General features: G+C 35.9%; 1 protein-coding gene across 2 annotated transcripts in view; it reads right to left on the bottom strand.

Annotated features, from left to right (window-relative positions):
- LOC132197763 (glutamate receptor ionotropic, NMDA 2B) overlaps positions 1-19,218 on the bottom strand; it is a 67,543-nt gene that overhangs the window by 6,013 nt on the left and 42,312 nt on the right. For both annotated transcript variants that reach the window (XM_059621290.1, XM_059621291.1), the window contains 6 exons: positions 17,336-17,514; positions 14,094-14,281; positions 12,804-13,030; positions 4,740-4,923; positions 3,450-3,591; positions 1,587-1,825 (listed from right to left, as the gene is read on the bottom strand). In XM_059621290.1, coding sequence (XP_059477273.1) covers positions 1,587-1,825; positions 3,450-3,591; positions 4,740-4,923; positions 12,804-13,030; positions 14,094-14,281; positions 17,336-17,514 — 1,159 coding nt within the window. The remainder of the gene's footprint in view (positions 1-1,586; positions 1,826-3,449; positions 3,592-4,739; positions 4,924-12,803; positions 13,031-14,093; positions 14,282-17,335; positions 17,515-19,218) is intronic.

Genomic DNA, 19,218 nt, shown 5'->3' with positions numbered 1-19,218 from the left:
ATAAAAATAAAATTGATAAATACTGTATTTTTATAATAATGACTTTTTTGACGATTTTCATGACAAAATAATGTACTTTGAAAATTACAATGCCGTTTTACGGGCAATAAAAATTAAATATCAATTTCACAATCTCTTTAAAATTCACTCTAATTTATATATTAAGATTTTATTATTATTTTAATATAATATTTATTTTTTACAGCATTCGTGTAGTTGTCATTATTTTAATATTTTTTTTTTTTTTAAATGCGTTTACTTGTTTGAACCAATTTTTAACAGGCGTCACTGAATTGATCTAATTGTAGTTTAATTGCTATGGAGTCAAATTATTGAATTTTAATCAATTTCATATATAAACTATCTAGAGCTTTTATTTTGTCATATGAATTTAGAAATATCATTAATTTCCTTCTCATTGAAAAATTCCTATCATAATATATGAAAAACAATTTCTTGTAAGACATCAAAATAATGCTTGCTTGGATATTTCTAAATCCAATGACTTATAATAAACGAGAAGCCAAAATTTATATAATGCCGTAAATGATTTATTAATAGAAAATCCTGGGAAATTAATTTAAAATTATTGTTGTAAAATAATAATAACTGCTAGTAAATACATTAATTTACTTTAATTGGTAGTTGGTGCATTATTTTTCATATATGTACACTTTAAAAAAGTCTAAAATCTAATTTTTTCCCTTGTCGACATCAATATTTCTCCTTTTTAATAGACGAAAAAAATAATGCCATCAAAGCCAGCAGAAAAATATAAAAAGTCACAAAGGACTTTTTGCAGAGGAAAAAGGCACCTAATTAATTAATGATATTGCCCCCATTTTTCAGTTAATTAGTGTCTCATCCTTTTATCTTGGCGCTGAGAGACATTTAATTAGCGTCTTTCTAGCTTTGTCAGTCCGCCGAACCAACAATGAAAATCTGTCTCTCGCTGCCATATTTAACCTCCTTTTTAGCAATTCCATTTGCATTTAATATTAAAGGCTAAAGCATTCAGAGTTTATATTTCTTTATTTTTTTTTCGCCCGACGAAAGAAACGGCGAGTAAAAATTGCACAGTCAAGAACGTGCTCTCCTAGTGAGCACGCGACACACAAAATGTTTCACAAATAAAAATTCAACTTGCCGAGAGCAAAAGAGAAGAGAGCAGGGTCTATACTCCTCTGCCATAACAAAAGCGGGTCCTTTGACTGCCTCTCAACAATAAAATCCATTTTACAAGCAATTTGCTCTCCGATTTTGTCTCAATCTCAGCGTCGAAAAGGTTGGCGAATAAAAGGGAAAACAAGCATTGGGAATAGCTAAAGTTACATTGGCTTGGCACAAGACCAGGGAACAAAACGCGGAGGGAAAATATCATTAAATTGATGCCTAATCTTATTTAAATTTCAAAAATAATAAGATAGTGAGTTTAAAAAATATAGTATTTGAATTTTAAAACTAAATCACGAAAATATAGATTGAAAGACCTTCATCAATTTACATCCTGCTGATTGTAATTATTGAATTATTTACGATTTTTTATTAAAAAAAGTAAATATTGATTATTATAATTAAAGACTCACCCTGTCGAAGGTGCCAATTCTTGGTCAACCCCAACTCTGCAGAGAACTCCCCTATTCATGGAGCACTTGCCAGTGACAGGGTCAGGTGGGGTCAGGGTGATGTACGGCTGTTCTTCGAGGAAGGTGATTTTGAGATGGAATTTTTCAGGTACACCCTGAGGAGGAGTGTGGCTGTTTCCAGGCCAGACGATGTCCTTGATGTCCAAGCCGTCCTTATCCCAAGACTTCCACACTCCAATCTACAGGGGAAATTATGCAAAAATTAAAAAATTTTAAACTGTGCAGACGAGAGTAACTTTTTTTGAATTTTCTTTTTGAGAAGGAGGAAAAGTGGTTGTAATTGTGCGGGTCTTTTCACCAAGGTGAAATTTTATTGGCAGGAAGCTGTTTTTTTCTTGGCAATTTTATTACCCAAGGAGACGCAAAGTCCGCCAAGTTGAGCAGTAAAAAGCGGTAATTTTATGAATTTCGGCCCTCATGTGGCCCAAAATTGGCCACATAAACAGTATCTGTTTTGGCTGAGCGTCTTCCTCCCTTAATAAAGCATGACGCCTAATTTGCATGCAGCACGCCGAGGAAAACAGTAAAGAGGCAGAGGCGTACTGTGCCTGTATCCTTGGGCGTTCCAGGGAAAAAAAGAGGAAATAAGGCCGAGCTCGTATACAATAATAAACTGCCGACGAAATAACTTTTAATAATTCACTCTTTCTGTCGTCAGCCGAAGCCTTGCTATACATTATTTTTGTTTATGGCGAAACGCAACTGGGGCAAGGAAATGGAAATCGCAGTTGCTGGTATCGTAAAAGCCACCGAAAATTTGAACGAGAAGAGTGAAGAAATTCACCGAGATGGATTTGAAAGGAGAATAAAATTCTGGCGAGGCAATGGAGTTATTCAATCGCCGAATCTCGTGACGTGAATCAACCTGCCTTTATGAAGCGGTTTGGTATTCCTTTCAGCGAAAATCACCGTAAGGCTCGGTTTATTGAATAATATTTGCGTGGAATTTGTAGTGTAAAATGAAGAAGAAAAATCAATAATATGTAAAAAATAAAAATATGTATATTTCAACCTTAAAAATTAGACTTTGAAAACCAACAATTCAGAATTTTTGATGGAAATATCATAAAATTTTATCACTGAAATTGAAAAACAAAGATGTTCATAAAAAATAAAAATATATAAAAAACAAAAAATAAATATTTGAAAAAAAATTTGTTTCAATTTGTTTTTGTTAAGCTAAATTTATCACAACTTAATTTTCCAATGCAACTTCTTGCGCTTACTAAAAAGTGCAGAATCTGAAATCTTCGTTTATTGTTAGAATAAAATACAGAATAGTTTATTTTAATTGCTCTATAGACAAAATAGCAGATACTTATTAATAAGAGCAACTAATTCATTAATAAATTTTGTTAAAAATTCAATTTTTTAATCGTCTTTGTTGTATGAATTGCCGCTTTTATTATATCATAGATTAAGTTTACTTCCATTTTAACATAAATTTTACAAAACAGCACGATGCAAACTTTTAAAAATTCCATTGCTCTGTGAGTATGAAGATCGATGAAAACTTAATCAACCCGCGGGGAAGGAGAAAAATTAAAAGCGCGAAAACTCTCCAGCAACTTGAAAGTTAAGTTGATTAAGAGGCAATTTGCGCCACCACTCGCATATTACTTTTCCATCAGCGAGTATAAAATTTGAGAAAGCGCCGTGATCAAAGGCACGAGTGCTGTAAAAGTTTTGGCTCGACAAATCGCATTATAGAGTTGTGCTATAAAGTGTCATGTGTCGGCCTTTGACGAATAAATTGATCGCATGCACCTAGAAGCGGGGCGACGTGATTAGCAATTTGCTCACCTCCTCCCAGACCAGTTGTTTGCTCACACCCGGTCGCAGATTCATGATTTTCAGCTCGGCCGCCTTCAGCACCCCGTCGGCTGTGAATTCGACGTTTGGCTTGCCGTGCTGGTCCGCCTCGACACTCACGTTGCGCAAATATCTACGAATTAAAATATAATAATTCAAATCTTACAATAGGTCATGTGTTAAAAAAAATATATTCTTATCAAGCAATTAAAACCTTCACTATATAATTTTAGTAATGGAAAGTGGATTTTAAATATCAATTATCTCACTTAACATTAATTTTTTCTAAGAATATTTACATTAATTAAAATTTTTTTATCAACCGTGTTTTTAAAAATTTTCACTAAATTGAAACTGATAACTTTACTTTTACGATTTCAACATTCTAGATTCCCATTTTCTGAAGATGAAAAAAAAATGCAATTAAAGAGCTGAAATCTATGTTTATCAAATAATTTTTATTTTGAAGGTAATTTATTTGAATTTATTAATAGAATTAATTTATTTGACGACTCCTTAAAAAAAGGTCCAAAATAATGCCAATGGGTCATCGCCATCGGTTAAGAGCGCGCGTAATGCAGCGTCCACAGAGGAGGGCCCTTGTGAGGGTCGGAGTATTGATTTTCGTCGTTGGTCCATAAAGGATAACGTGCTAATATAAAGCTGCCTTGGGTGCGAGTGTGAAAGAGAAAAAAATTGCCGACAGTGCCTCTTTTATGTGCATTTAAGAGGCGCATCAATTTTACTTTTTTTTCTTACTCTTCCTTATATAATGTGCATAAAAAGTAGGGTAAAAACGCTTGGCGAGCGAAAAACGTTGCGCGACGATAAGGGAATTAAAGACACGTCCGTGTTAACACACCGTCCTTCGTTTTTTCAATTACGAAAGAAAAGGTCCTTGAATGTAAAAGATCTTAATTGAGATTTAACTGGAACAAAGCCGAACACTTCGATTTCCTTCGTTTCAAAGAGATCAAAGCAGAAAATCATCGTCCGACGGAAAGAAAGAAGAAAAAATATCGGACACACTATCCTTCTTTAATCAGTCGCCTTCTTTGGAAACAAAGCCTGAGTAATCTCTATCTCAAGTGCAAATAGAGCCGTCATCTAAAAGGTCGTCGCAATTAGTGGATTTTCGTCATCAAAGTGTAATATGATGATAGCCTCTCTCTCTCTCTTTTTAATCCGCTCTTTCCACTTTCTCGATCGGATGGATGATAGAAGAGGAAGTTTCAATTAGCCCCCGAGTTTGCTCTCGGTCATCTCTGGTTGGCCAATTACCTGAAGAATCGATCGCCGACCCGCCACCGCGACTCCCCCATCCCCTCGCAGGACAGCTGTGTGTTCAAAGAGAGATTCTTGTTTCGGTTGTCGTTGACGAAGTCTTCCACCCCGTAGGCGTACACTTTGATGGCGGTCGTGATCTCGCTCACCAGACTGCTCATGCTTGTGTCGAAATGCACACCTGAAACCAAAGCCAAACAAAACGAGTCAGATTAGAAATAGTTTTGATATAAATTTTGGCAGTTTTTTGCAGATTTGCTAACTTTGGAGAATTATTCAAACGTGGTTTTCTAGTGGTTTAAAATGTAAATATGTAATTCCTAGAAGAGGCATTATTTCCAGTTTGAGATAGTGAATCAAACAATCAATAAATATAATTTTGTTTCAAGGCTAAACAGTTCATTCATCCTCTGATGCGTTACTTTTTAAAAGTGATAATATTTTTTTCATTTATTTTTCTGTTCTCAGCCACAATAATTGGAATTCCATACTTTATATTAATGTTGAAAGAATATAATATAAGATCTCTATTGCAGCTTTGGTGCTTGCATTACAATAATGGTAAATCGTAAATACCAGCTTTAATTAAAGTTCCACCCTCTCATACAAGCCGCAATTTAGAGAAGTGAGAGCTCGTTAACTGGAGTAAACGCCGGCGACCTCATTTTCAAATTCATTTTCGAGTTATTCGACCTTGGCGGCTTCATTTTCACTGAGTGCTGAAGTGAATATTCAATTGCGTGCACAAAATACAAAAACATAGTCTTTAGTAATTTAACTCAAGAAACTAGATCTCTTTACTTAAAAAAGGATAAAAAAAATTGCTTAATTAAAATTATACTTGCATAACAACAAAAAATGTTAAAAAATCATAGACATTTGGTAAAAGATGCAAAAAAAAAAGAAGAAATTGTTTGTCAAAAATAAATGTGTGTTTTTCAATTTGCTGATTTTCTACTGTATTTTTCCTGCTCATGAAATGGAGTCATTGCAGAGTTGCAGACCGTAACCAAAACTGGTAGGGCCGTCTTGTTCTCGAATAAAAACAATTTGTTCGACGAGGAAAAAGCACGAGTTATTCATTCACCTAAAAAAATTAAATTTTTTTTTCTTTTGAAAATTTCAGAAGTCAGGATTGTAATTAATTTTCAAGATGCGTTATCACCTGATCTGATCCAATCTGAGCGTACATAAATAATAATAAATTGTTTAAACACAGTTTATATGAACATTTCTAACTTTTTACTGTACAGCGGTTAAAACATTGTTTAAATTATGCATTTTTTACTATAAAATAAAGCATAATGTTTGCTTATAAATTATATAGCCAAAATTACCTTCTCTTTTTGCACAACGTACGTCACAAATTTACAACCGAAGGCGAATAATGCACAGAAAATCCACTCAAGAAGCTCACGTTCCCCGGCTATAAATTATATGCAAAGGATGTCACAATTTATTCAGCAGCACGCGAGTACACATACGGGGAGGGAGCTGAATTTTTATATCGGCTGGCGTGCGTGCAGCAGAATTGATATGTATGTAGAACACACACACGGCCGCTGTTGTGAGCAACAGTCTTTCTTGTTGGTAGGTAAAAAGTTAAAAGAAAAAAGAAACGAAAGAAACGTTGTTTGACTTTGTTGTACTGTGAGTGTGGTCACTGCTGGCAAAACATCCTGGGAGAATGTTTGCCATCGCGGATAACGGGTGAAGGGCACTCTCACCGAATTCCACATTTTCCGGGGCTTGTATAAAACCGGTTGTTACATTCGGAAAGCAGGATTCTCGACGTGTGCGCTGTCGCTACGTAATATGGGACGTGCCCATAACACACACGCTGAATTCCAACGTGTGTGTGTTTGCCCAACTTTTTCACCCCGCCGGATGCAAATTAAAAAAGTTTCCACATACTCTCGCGAGCGAGTGGCACAAGTCGAGATTTTATTGCCCAACTTGCATACGTGAAACTTTTCGCAAATAATGTAATTAGAAGGCCAAGCAAATGCTGCACGAAATGACGCGGGCAAATAGGTAAGGATCAAAAAGTTGAATAAGGTGGCTATAAAAAGTGTTTCCGAAAACGGTATGACAAAATTTACTAGTACGATGGTGAAATCTAAAAATATCACATCACACATCTTATTTTAAAATACATTGTTTGTCCTGGTGAAATTACTCAAGGGAGTCAAGGGTCTTCAAAAATTGTGCGAAAAATGTACTACGTCTAGTTGAAGTTGTACAAATATTTTAAAATGAACGACTAATGTTAAATTCAATTCATATATGTGATGTAGATTTTTTTAGAATATGAATACAAAGAGTGGAGTATTGTGTCATTTTAAAATAATCGCAATCTGCTTAAAAAATAACCTAATTATAAATAATTTTCATAAACGTCTTTCTACATTTTAAATAGCCTATAAAATTTTAACATCTTTTTTATTGTTTCTGATCAAACTGTACAAGGGAAAAAATGCATATTAATAATCTGAATGGTCATGATTTTTTTTTACATCTTCTTTACATGGATCTTAAAAATGTACGTGTCCCGAATTTTGTAAAGTTTGTCTAATGTGCAACCTTAAACATTCATTTATTAATTATGCAAGATGAATCTCTCTGTATTTACAGTAATTAACTTTGTAATGGATCTATGTAATTTATCTGCAACCAAATGGACGAGACGTATTCTAGTTTTCACACAGACGGAGGGGAAATGAGATAGCAGATAATTATCACAATAAAGCAGCGTTTCCTCTGCGCTAATGGCTGTTTGGAGACGAGCGAAAATTCGAGTTAATTTGAGACGCGCAGCGACAATTTCATAACGAGCGCCAAATTAGGAGTGAGCAACAAAGTTGTTTCGACGAATAAAAAGACCAGCAATGCAGCAGAGGCCATGAAATTTATCAGCGTGCTGCTGTGTTTGAGTGCGTGTAATTAACACGAGTCTCGTAATTAAACTGGCTGACGCTGCTCAGGCATAATTATAAGGCAGCCAGCAACAAGGTTTTATTCTTTCAGCGCGCGAACGAATTAATTTCCCCGCTGCTCCTGCTGGCTTCTCGGCAGGCGCGAGAGAGGAAATACAGGCAACTCGAGCCCAGGCCCATTTGTTATTGGGATTCGCCCCCCATCATCTTGGTGCATGCGAGAGAGCTGAGCACTTTAATTCCAAATAAGGTGAGCAGCGAAGATCCGCAGTATTTGCATAGGGGAGCCGCATGAATTATGATTTCCCTCTTTGCGAGTCTTATGCACGCACCCTTTTCAGACGCACACCGAGAGGGGGATTTTCGAGGGCCTCTTGAAAAGCGAGTTTTTTTCGCGGCTACGCAAACCGATTCTAAATGAAGCGCTCGCCTCCACTCACCATGCCGAGGGCAAGTTCAGTTTAAAATAATTATGGTAATTTCAAAAGTGTGGTTTACTTTAGCAAAAAAGCCAAAAGTTTCAGAATTCATTTTACATTTTGGTAAATTAGAAATTTAAAAAATTTGAATAAATTGATTTGGATTGATACAATGAAATTCGCATTTTAATATAAATAAAAGCTCATAAACCTGATACTGTTTTGCGTCACGAAATCATGAAACTTTCTGATAGCATAAATCACGAATAAGCTAAAGTTTCAAAGTGATGCGTTACGTAATTTAAGAATGTCAAGACCAAGGGATTTAACCCTTTGGAAGTTTTAAAACTTGATCGTTAAGAGAGTTTGATGCTAAAAAAAGCTCGTAAATAGGAACTAAGAACAATAATTGTCATTTTATTATTATTGAAAACAATTTTTCTTCTGATCGACTCTCCATTTTCTTTAAAAAAACGTATTGCAAAAATGATAGCAATTTTAATTCTTTTAATCTTGTTATACAACTTAAAAAAAATGGCATATCAGTATGGTTTCTCTAATTTCAATTTTCACATTTAGTTCATATTTTCTCACCATGTATGAATACCGACCGATGGTATTTAAAACAAAAAAATAATTAATTAAATTATTTTCTCACCATCAGTTCAGGCTATCCCAGCACTTATATATAATATCTTCCAAAAACCACTTGTTAAAAAAAAAATATGCAATCAACAGCTTGTAATTGATGGATTACAAGGTTAAAATTTTAAAACGGTGGCAGTTTCAAAAATTCATCAATCAAAGTGAATCAAAGTAAAAAGAAAAAAAATACGAAAAATACTTGAAAGAACAAGAAAATAAGAAAGTAGATTAAAGCCTTTCAAACTATAATAAGAAACCGCCAAGTCATCCACGTCAGTTGCAGCCAACAAAAGAAAGCGACTTTTTGACCAGCCGACGAGTAATTACTCGCATCTCTGGATTTGAATGCTGCCGCCGCCGACGGTCGGTCCGTCTCTGGACCCTTTCCATCGCAGAGAGCAGTTGTTTGCTCTTCCAATAAGACCGGAATCGACGGCCCCTGTTTTGGCAACGAAGCCAGTGGCGTGGAAACGCACCCAGAGCACTGCTCTTGTCTAAATGGCGAACGCATCCCCTATCTGCAGCCTGTGGTATGTTTGCTCGCCCGGTTGCTGCTGCTCGTTTAGTCCTACACAACTTGCACAATGGCTCGCGAACCAACGCCCCTGAGGTGTTTTGTTCTGCGCGCTGCTCATCAGGTCTCGTCGATTTTTGTTTGTGTTCAACTTCCAATATTTGCCAGCCGCTAGGAATAAATTTTATTTTCGTTCCGATGAGGGCAGGCGGACGGAGCACCACACAGATTTTGTTTGAGCAGCGCACGAGCAGACCAGCAGAGGATCCCTGGAAAGCGAAAATAAATTGAAATTTCCCACTCGCCCGCTCCATGATCACCAATATATTTGATCAGCAGGGATCAAATGACGCCTTTCATGGGTGCTTGGCGTGAGGGTGGAAAAAACACAATAGCGAAAAATATACTTGATATCTAGGGATACAATATTTTAATCTCCGTTATTTATTAATACTGTAAAATTCAAAATTGTTTTGAATAAAAATTAGAACAATTGCAATGAAATTGTTTAGTTAAAATGAAGTTGTTTACGGTATTAAATTTAATCAATATAAAAATTCGAAAATAGTTTATATTTTACTTGTATTTTATTTCTATGATAAATTTTTTAGTATAAAATTTTAATATTCATACATTTATAAATTTTGAGATAATTGAATTACAGTTTATTTCAATAAATTATGTGCTACGCTAAAAGCTACAACTAATTCGTAATTTTTATTATTGAGGTCAAGAGGTGGCAGCTAAGAGCAATGATAAGAAAGTGGAGCGCAAAGGGTCTTATCTTAAAGTCTCATTCTTACCATTGCAAAACCAAGATCATTACACCAAAATCGATTAAGATGAACTTACTTTGCGTGAGTTTCGTCCACAGATGCGACTCGGAAGCCGTCGAGCCGGAGATGCGCCGCAGCGGTTCGAAATGGCATGGAGAATTATCAAATTGGAAACATTTCCGACCGCGGTACGCGAACTCTTGTTTTCCCTTCTGCGTAATCTGATTGAGTCTCGCGATAATGAAGAAGGAGACCTTGCCAAAATCGAGTTAGTCAAGCAAGACTTCTTTTTTTGTGGGTCTTTGCGGAAAGAAGTCCACAATAGGACCAAACGAAGGGATGACAATCGTCCTCCCTCTTTTCAAATGGCGAATTTCGATCTCCGTTGCGTTGCACGTTGGGCATTGTGAGATAAGGTTATTCCCAGCTGGTAACGTGAAATTGAAATGTGATGACAGGAGAAAAATTGAATTTGCTTCACCGAAAGGACGAAAGTTGTGTTCAATTAATATTGATGGAAATAAATGCGACGCTGGAAATGACGAGACGACGCTGACAGTCCTACACACAGCGCTAATACCATCCACATCAGTGCTCTCACATATCGATTTGGACAAAAATGTAGCACCGCGGCGACACAAAGTCAGACTTTGCAATATTTGTCATTGTGGATAAAACAATAGTAAAGATGGCACCAATCCTGGATGAAAATCCGGCTTTTCCTTTGCAAAACTTTGAAATATATCTCTTATATTTTTAATTGATATCCTTTTCAAAACGCTTAATTAGTCCTAATTACTGCAATATGAACATTTTTCATAAATCAAAAGAAATATAAATTGGCTATTTTTGATTGCATTAAGTTCCATTCTGTGATGAAATTTTTTATGTTTCTCTTTTCAGATCGTAAAATTAAGAATTGTAAATTTGAATTTTTGTTTAAAATAAATGGCGCGTGACTGAGCTCTGCCTACATTTATATAGTAATTTTTCAATTACTCGCGCAATTAAAGTTGTATTTTTCCTTTACATGAAATCAAGTTATACTCTTCTCCAGCAGAATAATGTTTATAAATATGTAAAAAATTGTTTGATGCGAAATATTCCAAATGTACATACTAGATATTTCTGATGCATAATATCATAATATGTGTGCTTTTTCCTTTAAATTTAAAATTTAAAAAATTTTCAGTGAATTGTTTTTAATTTTTTTTTATCCTAGAAGTTAATACACTAATTGCTTTGAAGGTAAGGACATACTTTTTTTACACGGCACGCAATTTCCTCCAAAAACAAAATGTCTTTTATTCAAATACTGTATAAATCCATCTTTCAAACGGACAGACTGTTGGAAAAAAACTGACATGCGATGAAAGAAAAAAACGATAAATAAACACACATGATAAAAATGCGTCCGTTTCTCTCCATTTTCACTGGGGGAGTCTGTTGTTAAAAATAGACGAGCGGGTAAAAAACTGAAAGGTCCCGGAAAGCATCTTACACGAAGGGAAAAATGAGCAGCGCTGCATTTGTCACGCCTCGCACCGCTGTCGGCTGAAAATGAAATCTCGGGAGGAAAGTTGCACACAGAACACAAATCCCCGGCTGCCAGGATAAAAGCTGCTGGGCGATATTTTATTTACCCGAAGCTGCTACTCTTTAATAATGCAGCGTGTTTTCGGAAATATGGGGCCAAAGAGAACGTCTGGATCGCGGCAGGCTTTCAGTCAAAAGGTCGGCACTCGGCACTGCTCCACCGGGGCCTCACGTTTGCGGTCGCCGAATAAATGATTCAAAAGTCAATTACGGCGTGACAAAGAGAGAAGGAAAGTGGGAGTTGACACCTCCGAGAACATTTGCATGATTGCCTGCCTCTTTATTTCTGGCACCGTCTGCACTGTGACAGTTATAAGCTAATATTTCCTCGGCATGGGCGTAAAAAGGGACAGTTACAGTGAACCAACAAAAGTTGCAGCTCTTCGCATTTTTACAAGTGTTCTTTCTGCCCCCACGCAAGCGAAAACTTGTTCCTTTCTCTTGCGTCCCTCAGCGGCAGATCTGCGGAAAGTTTTCATCGCGCATTCAATCTGCCGAACATTGATTTCATCCCCACGCGCCGCGTGAGATGCAGAGAAAAGTTGCCGAAATGCCCAGGATGATTTCTTTTCCGCGTTCTGTTTTGTTGCCTGGTTTGCGGAGAAGTTTCTTTCGCGACCCAGAAACAGCACGAAACAGCTTTCAATTTATCTGAGAAAAGCAGCTCACGCGCCCAAGGAAATTCTGAGAGCACGTGCTGCCAATTTTATCGAGCCCAACTGCCTCATAATAGACTAAATTTTAAGCAAATCTTTAATTTACTAGTTGGCATTAAAAATATAACTGGCAAAACTCTTAGAAATGTTTTTTACATCATGAAACTTTTAATTCCCGCAAGCCTATTTTGAAAGTAGAGATCTGTAAAATATTTTTGCATAATATTTCTAATTTTTTGACATTAATGAATATTTTTAAAATTTTCATTCTTCATAATTTTAATTCATTTAATTAATTTAAAAAATTAATCATGGCTTTGAGTCATTTCAAAATAATAAAATTTTAATCAGTCCTTGAATTTTAAAACGTTTCTATTTATCAAACAATAAACCTTCCAATTTTTTTAGTTGATAGATTTAAATAATATCTTCTTATTTGTAACTTTCTTAACAACAATGTTGTAGTGTGTTTTATGCAAGACAGAGTAATAAAACGTAATGTGTGTGGTTTGTACTCACCAAGCATGCCGACTGGAAACTGGGACATGGTCTGTCTGTTCTCGATGACACTCTGCGTGACGACCCAAACGTAATTCTCTCCTGTGAGCTTCAGGTCCCTCGCCGCGGCCAAAATGTGCTGCGCCTCTTCCCGGGTCGAGTACAGCAGCATCACCCTGGACTCGGAGTTCTGCAGCTCTTTTAGGTCAGCCGACCGAGTGACAACCACAGTGTTGAGAATGGTAAATCTGTTTCATACAAATGGAAAAATCGCTAAATAATATAAAATGTATAACATAATAGTACATTATCATTATTATTAAAAAAAAATAATAATTTTTTTTTTAATTAAACAATTTATCATATTATTTTCTTTATATTTTAAAATTAATTTAAAATTATAAAATCAAAATTTTCAATTTTTTTTCAATTTTGTGTTAAATTCAATTCTAATTGTTTGACATAAAGCAATTTAAAAAATAATTTAATATATTTTTGTTAGAATTCAGAACGCACAGTCCATGATCAAAGGATATAACAATAAATTATATTTTGCATTTTGTCTTTATTAATATTATTATACATAATTGTTAGTTCAAAATTTAAGTCACGCCAGATGTTAAAAAAACCTGTCAAAAAATTTTGCACTGAACAATGTCATACATAAAATTGAAAACCAATCAGGGTAATAAGAAATGCAACTCGCTATTTCTGGGCTTATAGGGTCTTATGATAACTTTTTCAAGTGTTATTATGCGTTTACTTCCAAAAATATTTCATATCATAAAATAGACAGTATTGATTTTTAGTTATTTTCATTGCTCTAAGGAAATAGCAGATGTTTAAATGATTTAGGATGGGAGATATTTTCAGAATCTAAAATGGTTGCACCTTTGTGACATTTTATCTTCCAATCTTTCAAAGTATTGGAATAGTTGCAAAAAAGTATGTCACGAGTGATTCAACATGAGTTGCCCTGGGGAAAATGTGTTCGCTGGGTATTGTAAAACTTATAGCACTAGAAAAAGAAAGATACATTTATTGACAATCTAAAAAAGAGCTCCGAAAAGTAAAAAAATATTGTAGCTTCAACTTAAAGGCAAATTCGGTTTTCCCTTTCCAAGAATTTCTATTCGTCCGGAGCTCGCGGATCAATATTTCCTCATCCAAGAACAAGCAGCACTTTACGCGTGTTTAACTGAAGAGATAAGCGGAAAACACTTCTTCCTCAAACTTGGCAGACAGAAATGTGTGGAGGGATCAGAGGAAGGGGCAATGATTTCGTTTTAGCTTTGAAGTGGTTGTACTCACTTGAAGCGGTCTTGCATTAGGATGATCCGCTCGCGGACGGCCTGCACGAAATCGTCATGGCCGGCGATTTGCGAAGTGACGATGGAGAACTGGTGCCACTTGTAGCGTTCCAGGATGCTGAGCATGGCGGCCGTCTGGTGGTCCAGGGAAGGCGCCAGTTGCAGCTGCAGACTCGACTGCGACGCTCGCTAAACACACATTAACAACACGCTTGAGTGGCTGCGCGCCAAATTAGCCCTTGTGCATATTTGGGGTTTTGACGCTCACCCCTCTTTGCAGAAGTTGTTTATCGGGGTTGCACTTAATTGCCGGATTATGCATTGTACTGGAAGGGCAAAGGGGTTACTTTTTGCTTAGTGGCTAAACTTGATGCGAGTCTTAGATAGTAATTTTAGTACTGGTGGTGCTTGAGATTTTGGAACGGTATCTTTCAGAAGAATAAAATGATCTTATTTTTTTTTAAATTATTAATAAAATAGTAAGAGTTTAGCAACATGAAAACAAATAAGGATTTTTAAATAATAAGGTTGATTTTTTTTTTTTAACGACTATCTCTATAGCTGTGTTGGTGAAAGTTCTTCAATTAAAGAGCCATTAAATACATTTCTATTGAAATAAACATGTTATTAATCTAAATCTGTCAAATCCCTGTCAGAGCTTGTTGAATTTTTAGTGTGTGTTTATTTGAATTATTTTTAATTCATTAAAAGACAGGAAATTTATTTCGGCCATATCTGTATGTAAAAAGGTTGAAATTATTTATCGTTGCTTCATTGGTCCACCAGTGACTAGTGGTATGTCAGCAAATTTTCATGATTTGCACCCTTTGGCATATAAAATTGGAGGAGAGGAAGAGCCGCTCTTTCTACAAAGTTATTTCTGGAAAAATTATCTGTGTAAGTGTGGTCTACTTAAAGCCTGGAAGCAGAAAACCATTATCGAGAGCCGAATTCCGACCGAGTGGAGCAAAAATAATGTGAAGCTTTTAAATACTTAGGCTTGCTAATTATAAGCTTGCTATGCCGGTTTGTTTAAAGAATGAAATATGCTTGAGCCTTGAGCGCTTTTCCGAGAAATGGGCCGCGAAATAACTCTGCAGTAAAAAGCGCGAGGCTGCGTTTTAACGCTTTTCTGTCCGCGAGTGCGGAAGCAGCTGCCGTGGCGTGTAAGATGTTCATGGCAGCAAATCAACCGACCCCGTTCCCAAGGTGTCCTATTCCAAAGTTAAAAGCTTTCCACAAACATCAATGAAGAAGGGATGCTTCGCTTCTAGACTTTTATCAAAAGCTAAAAGTCTATTGATGCCAACAATAAATGTAATGGAAGAATTCCTTGAAAATAAGATCTTCTTTAAACATACTGAAAAAATTTAAGAGAATTCCACTTTAAAGTTAAGATGATAATACTATAGTTTGAAGGTGATAGCTAAAATTATATATTCATCTTAGAAATAAACTAAGTATGTTTTATACTATTTTTATAAAATATCTATCTTGCCACAAAACTTGCCGCATTTACAAATTCTTAAAAAAAAACAACACAGTTTTAAGTTTTGGTTTTTAATCTTCTTACCGATTCTCTCAAGATTTATTTAATTTTATTTTCTTGCCCATAAATTTGCAAAAGGAATCACTAAAGCTCTTTCACAAGAGAACAAATTTTTAGAGGAAAATAATGACTCGGCTTTTTATGATTTTTACGTAAATGCCTTCCAGTCCTTCCACTAAATAATTCATAACTAAGTCACAGCTTGCAAGAGTTTTGAATATATTTAAGAGAAAATCTAAATCTTCCGTTTTTGTTGGAAAGTATTTCGTTAAAAAATGGCCTAATAATTTTAATAATGGCTCAAAAGTAAGAATTATTCACTGCTCCACATGAGTTATGTGCAAATTAAAAAAAAAACTCTTTTGGAGTTTTTCAAATCTGCTGCTGATGCCGTGACTTTTAAGCGAATTCCAACTTTAAGATGTTATCGTAGTAAGATGTATCTCGTGTTTGAAGGGTATTTTCTGAAGACACGGTTGTGGAGTGCCTGATAAAATTGGCACTTGAACGAAATTCAATTTACACCGACTGCATTCAGCGCAGCCCTTGATTAGCTTACAAAGAGCGTGGCACCGACACCAGGAATTTCATTTCTCAACTCTCACTATCTCGAAGCAAACGCCTACCGACAATGAGTTTATGTAACTTGCCAAACACAGGCGCTCGGCGCGTTGCTTGCATCCGTTTGATCCTTGGTAACAATGACGCAGTTCATACTAGACATCTAATAATATAGACGTAACAGGGTTAGACTGTTTGTTGGGTGCAGTGCGAAATTTCAGATGTTCCTTCAGGCTAAGGAATAAATACTATTATGCAATAATGAGTTATGATATAATTAATGTATTCAATTCTCGGTTTCCAAATGTTGGATTTTTTTCAAAACAACTTTATATGGCTTATAATTAATGGAGAGGTGATTTTTAATTTTAATTTTCAAATTTTACATCTGTTTTGAATTACTTAAGAATTAATAATTAAAGGAAATGCAATAAGAATGTCTGTTGAAAATATTGATAGTATTTTTTAACCATAAAAAAACCAATTAAATTTTGCAGGACATACAAATTACTGGCAGCAGCTCAACTACAAATATACCGTATATGCAGTAAAATTATGTAAATAGATTCAGAAGGGGTTCTGATTGATAAGGAACATATAAGTTACTGAAGATAGATAAATCATTACAAAATATAGAAAACTGAAAAAATTACAACTGTGATTTGCCAAGTCAAAGACTTGCAACAAAAACGATCGCGTTACGAACGCTGATTCTTTATCTCAGATGGGGCCAGAGCTACAAAAAAGCTACCAGACCAAATTCCAGCTCATTTCTTGTTCCGATAGCGGATAAAGCTGCGGGAGGCACGTTCTGCAAAATGACAAACTTTCGCATAATTCTTGCCAAGACGGACGCAAGTTGGCATTCCGGCAAAAAGAGACTCAATCAACTTTCGCATTATTAGTTTTCCGACTACGCCGTCTGCGTGACGAATATGGCAAATAAAAAAAATGTGATTCAAGGACAATAGAAAAGAGCCAGTTTCATTAATTGGCACGTGACGAAATGCGTCGGCGAGAATAAAGGGGTGGGTCGGAGGGCAGAAGAAAAGAATTGTTTGTTTTGCGGTCTGCCCGGGGCATTCGCATCGATCTGAGCGGTGCCGTGCAAATATTAACAAAGCAATACTCACCCTCTCTAGACCCGAGTTGTCGGCGTTCCAAGCGATCACCGGAATGCCCAAGTAGCCGGCCAGCTGCAAAAAGTACTGCGCCGAGGCCGTCGAACGACCGTACTTTTCGTGGTTCATCAGGTAGAGGATCGCCGACACGTTCACGGAGAGGAACTCCTTGCACAAAGTGCTCAAAATGGCTGAAACAGAAATTCAAATAGGGTCAAATGAGGTCAATTAGGTGAACACTATTTTTAATATTTTTCGTTTGATCTCCGTTTGAATATCAACAATGGATACGGTCGGATACAGTCATAAAGTAAACAGAAAACATCTTGCGCAGAGGCGCAGAGCAAAATTTTCTCTATTTTTTTATTTATTAGAAAATATATATTAACGGTAATGCGGATCAAAGAAAAAACCTTTTTTACAATTTTTACTACACAAAAATTATTTTTCTGTTTCTCCATCTTGAGATATGCCTGTGAATTAAGTTAGAAAAAGAAAAAATGCAGTCAAAGAAAATCTGATACTGATCTAATAAGCATTTTTACTTAAATATATTAAATTAAAAAAATAAAAAAAAAATAAAAATTATATCAAATTTCATTTTATAGCTCTATATGCTCTTGATAGTTATTTATGGAACACAAAAAAAGTATCCTATTGTATAACTATGTTATCAAAAGAGCTCTTAAAATAAATTCTAATTTGATTTATAACGGTTTTGTATGACCAGATTAGCTGCATTTGTATAAAATGAATTCATTCTGTTAACATCAAAAGCTTTTAATTCTTGGTCAAACACATTTCCCAACGCTCCCAGAGCGGAGGGTCCAGCTCGAAACGATTTTCTTTTTGCCTCTCGACAACACAATCCCAGCTCGCTCTCGCCTCTGAAGCTGCTGCCAGTGGATTTTTCGCATTTCTGACCACACTGGCTGCCCCACTGGATACAAAGAAAGAAGGATTGTTGAAAAAAGAACAAACAAAAAACGGCCGGTGGGAGGAAACCGCTAAAAGCGCACTTTCCACGCAGCAATTTGACTTTTAAGAGGCGTCCATTCCGCGAAGACAAAATTGAGATTTATTTCCTTGGATGAAAAAGAACGGAATGAAAAGAGGTTGCTTTTTGAATTCCCGCTTGTCGATATCCTTTTCAGGGAAAGGAGCCAATAAGAATGATTGATTCGGCCGAACAAGCTTCTTTTTAATGCTCAACGGGAGGCAGCATTCAAATTAAATGCCTCGTCTGATGGATTGACAAGATTAGGCGGCCGCAGCTTTTTCCGTCCGGAATATCCTCCTTTTTCGATCAACGGACGATCTTTTTTCTTGCAAACCGAATTTGCATCGGGAAAGGCAAGGGTGGAAAGAAGATTAAAAAATAAATAATGAACCGCTCCAGCAGATCCTGTTAAACCGGCGAAGGGGTCATTAGTTTGACTCTCCGCATCGCATCAATACGCCCGACGATGGAATCCTCATCAACTTTTGAGTGCCTCTGACGTAATTGGTTCTACTTTTTGCAATTAATTATCCTCATAATTCCTACACATTTATTTTATTTACGGTAATTTCGGAAGTAAAAATAACAATTAATATTTTTAAAGCTTAATTTTTCCCCAGCCTTTAAATATTTTAAATGAAGCTATTTAATTTCATAATATTATGAGATCGGTTGAGACTAAAATCATTCCACTATTTTTAATACGTTAAATTCAAAATTTAATTGAAATTCCATACCCTCTGTTGTCAAATACAAAAAATATAGAACGTCTCACGTATAGCAAGCATTCTGGTTGTGAATATATTTGCTCACTCTGAGGCGCAATCTGGATCGCTTTTAGCAGCTCAGCGAGCGAACAATTCACGCGCAAATCATTTCCATCTCATTAGAGCTC

The sequence above is a fragment of the Neocloeon triangulifer genome, unplaced genomic scaffold, assembly GCF_031216515.1.
Source record: "Neocloeon triangulifer isolate White Clay Creek 2 clone unplaced genomic scaffold, ASM3121651v1 ptg000012l, whole genome shotgun sequence".
Lineage (NCBI taxonomy): Eukaryota > Metazoa > Arthropoda > Insecta > Ephemeroptera > Baetidae > Neocloeon > Neocloeon triangulifer.
This window is presented reverse-complemented; position numbering and strand designations above follow the sequence as displayed.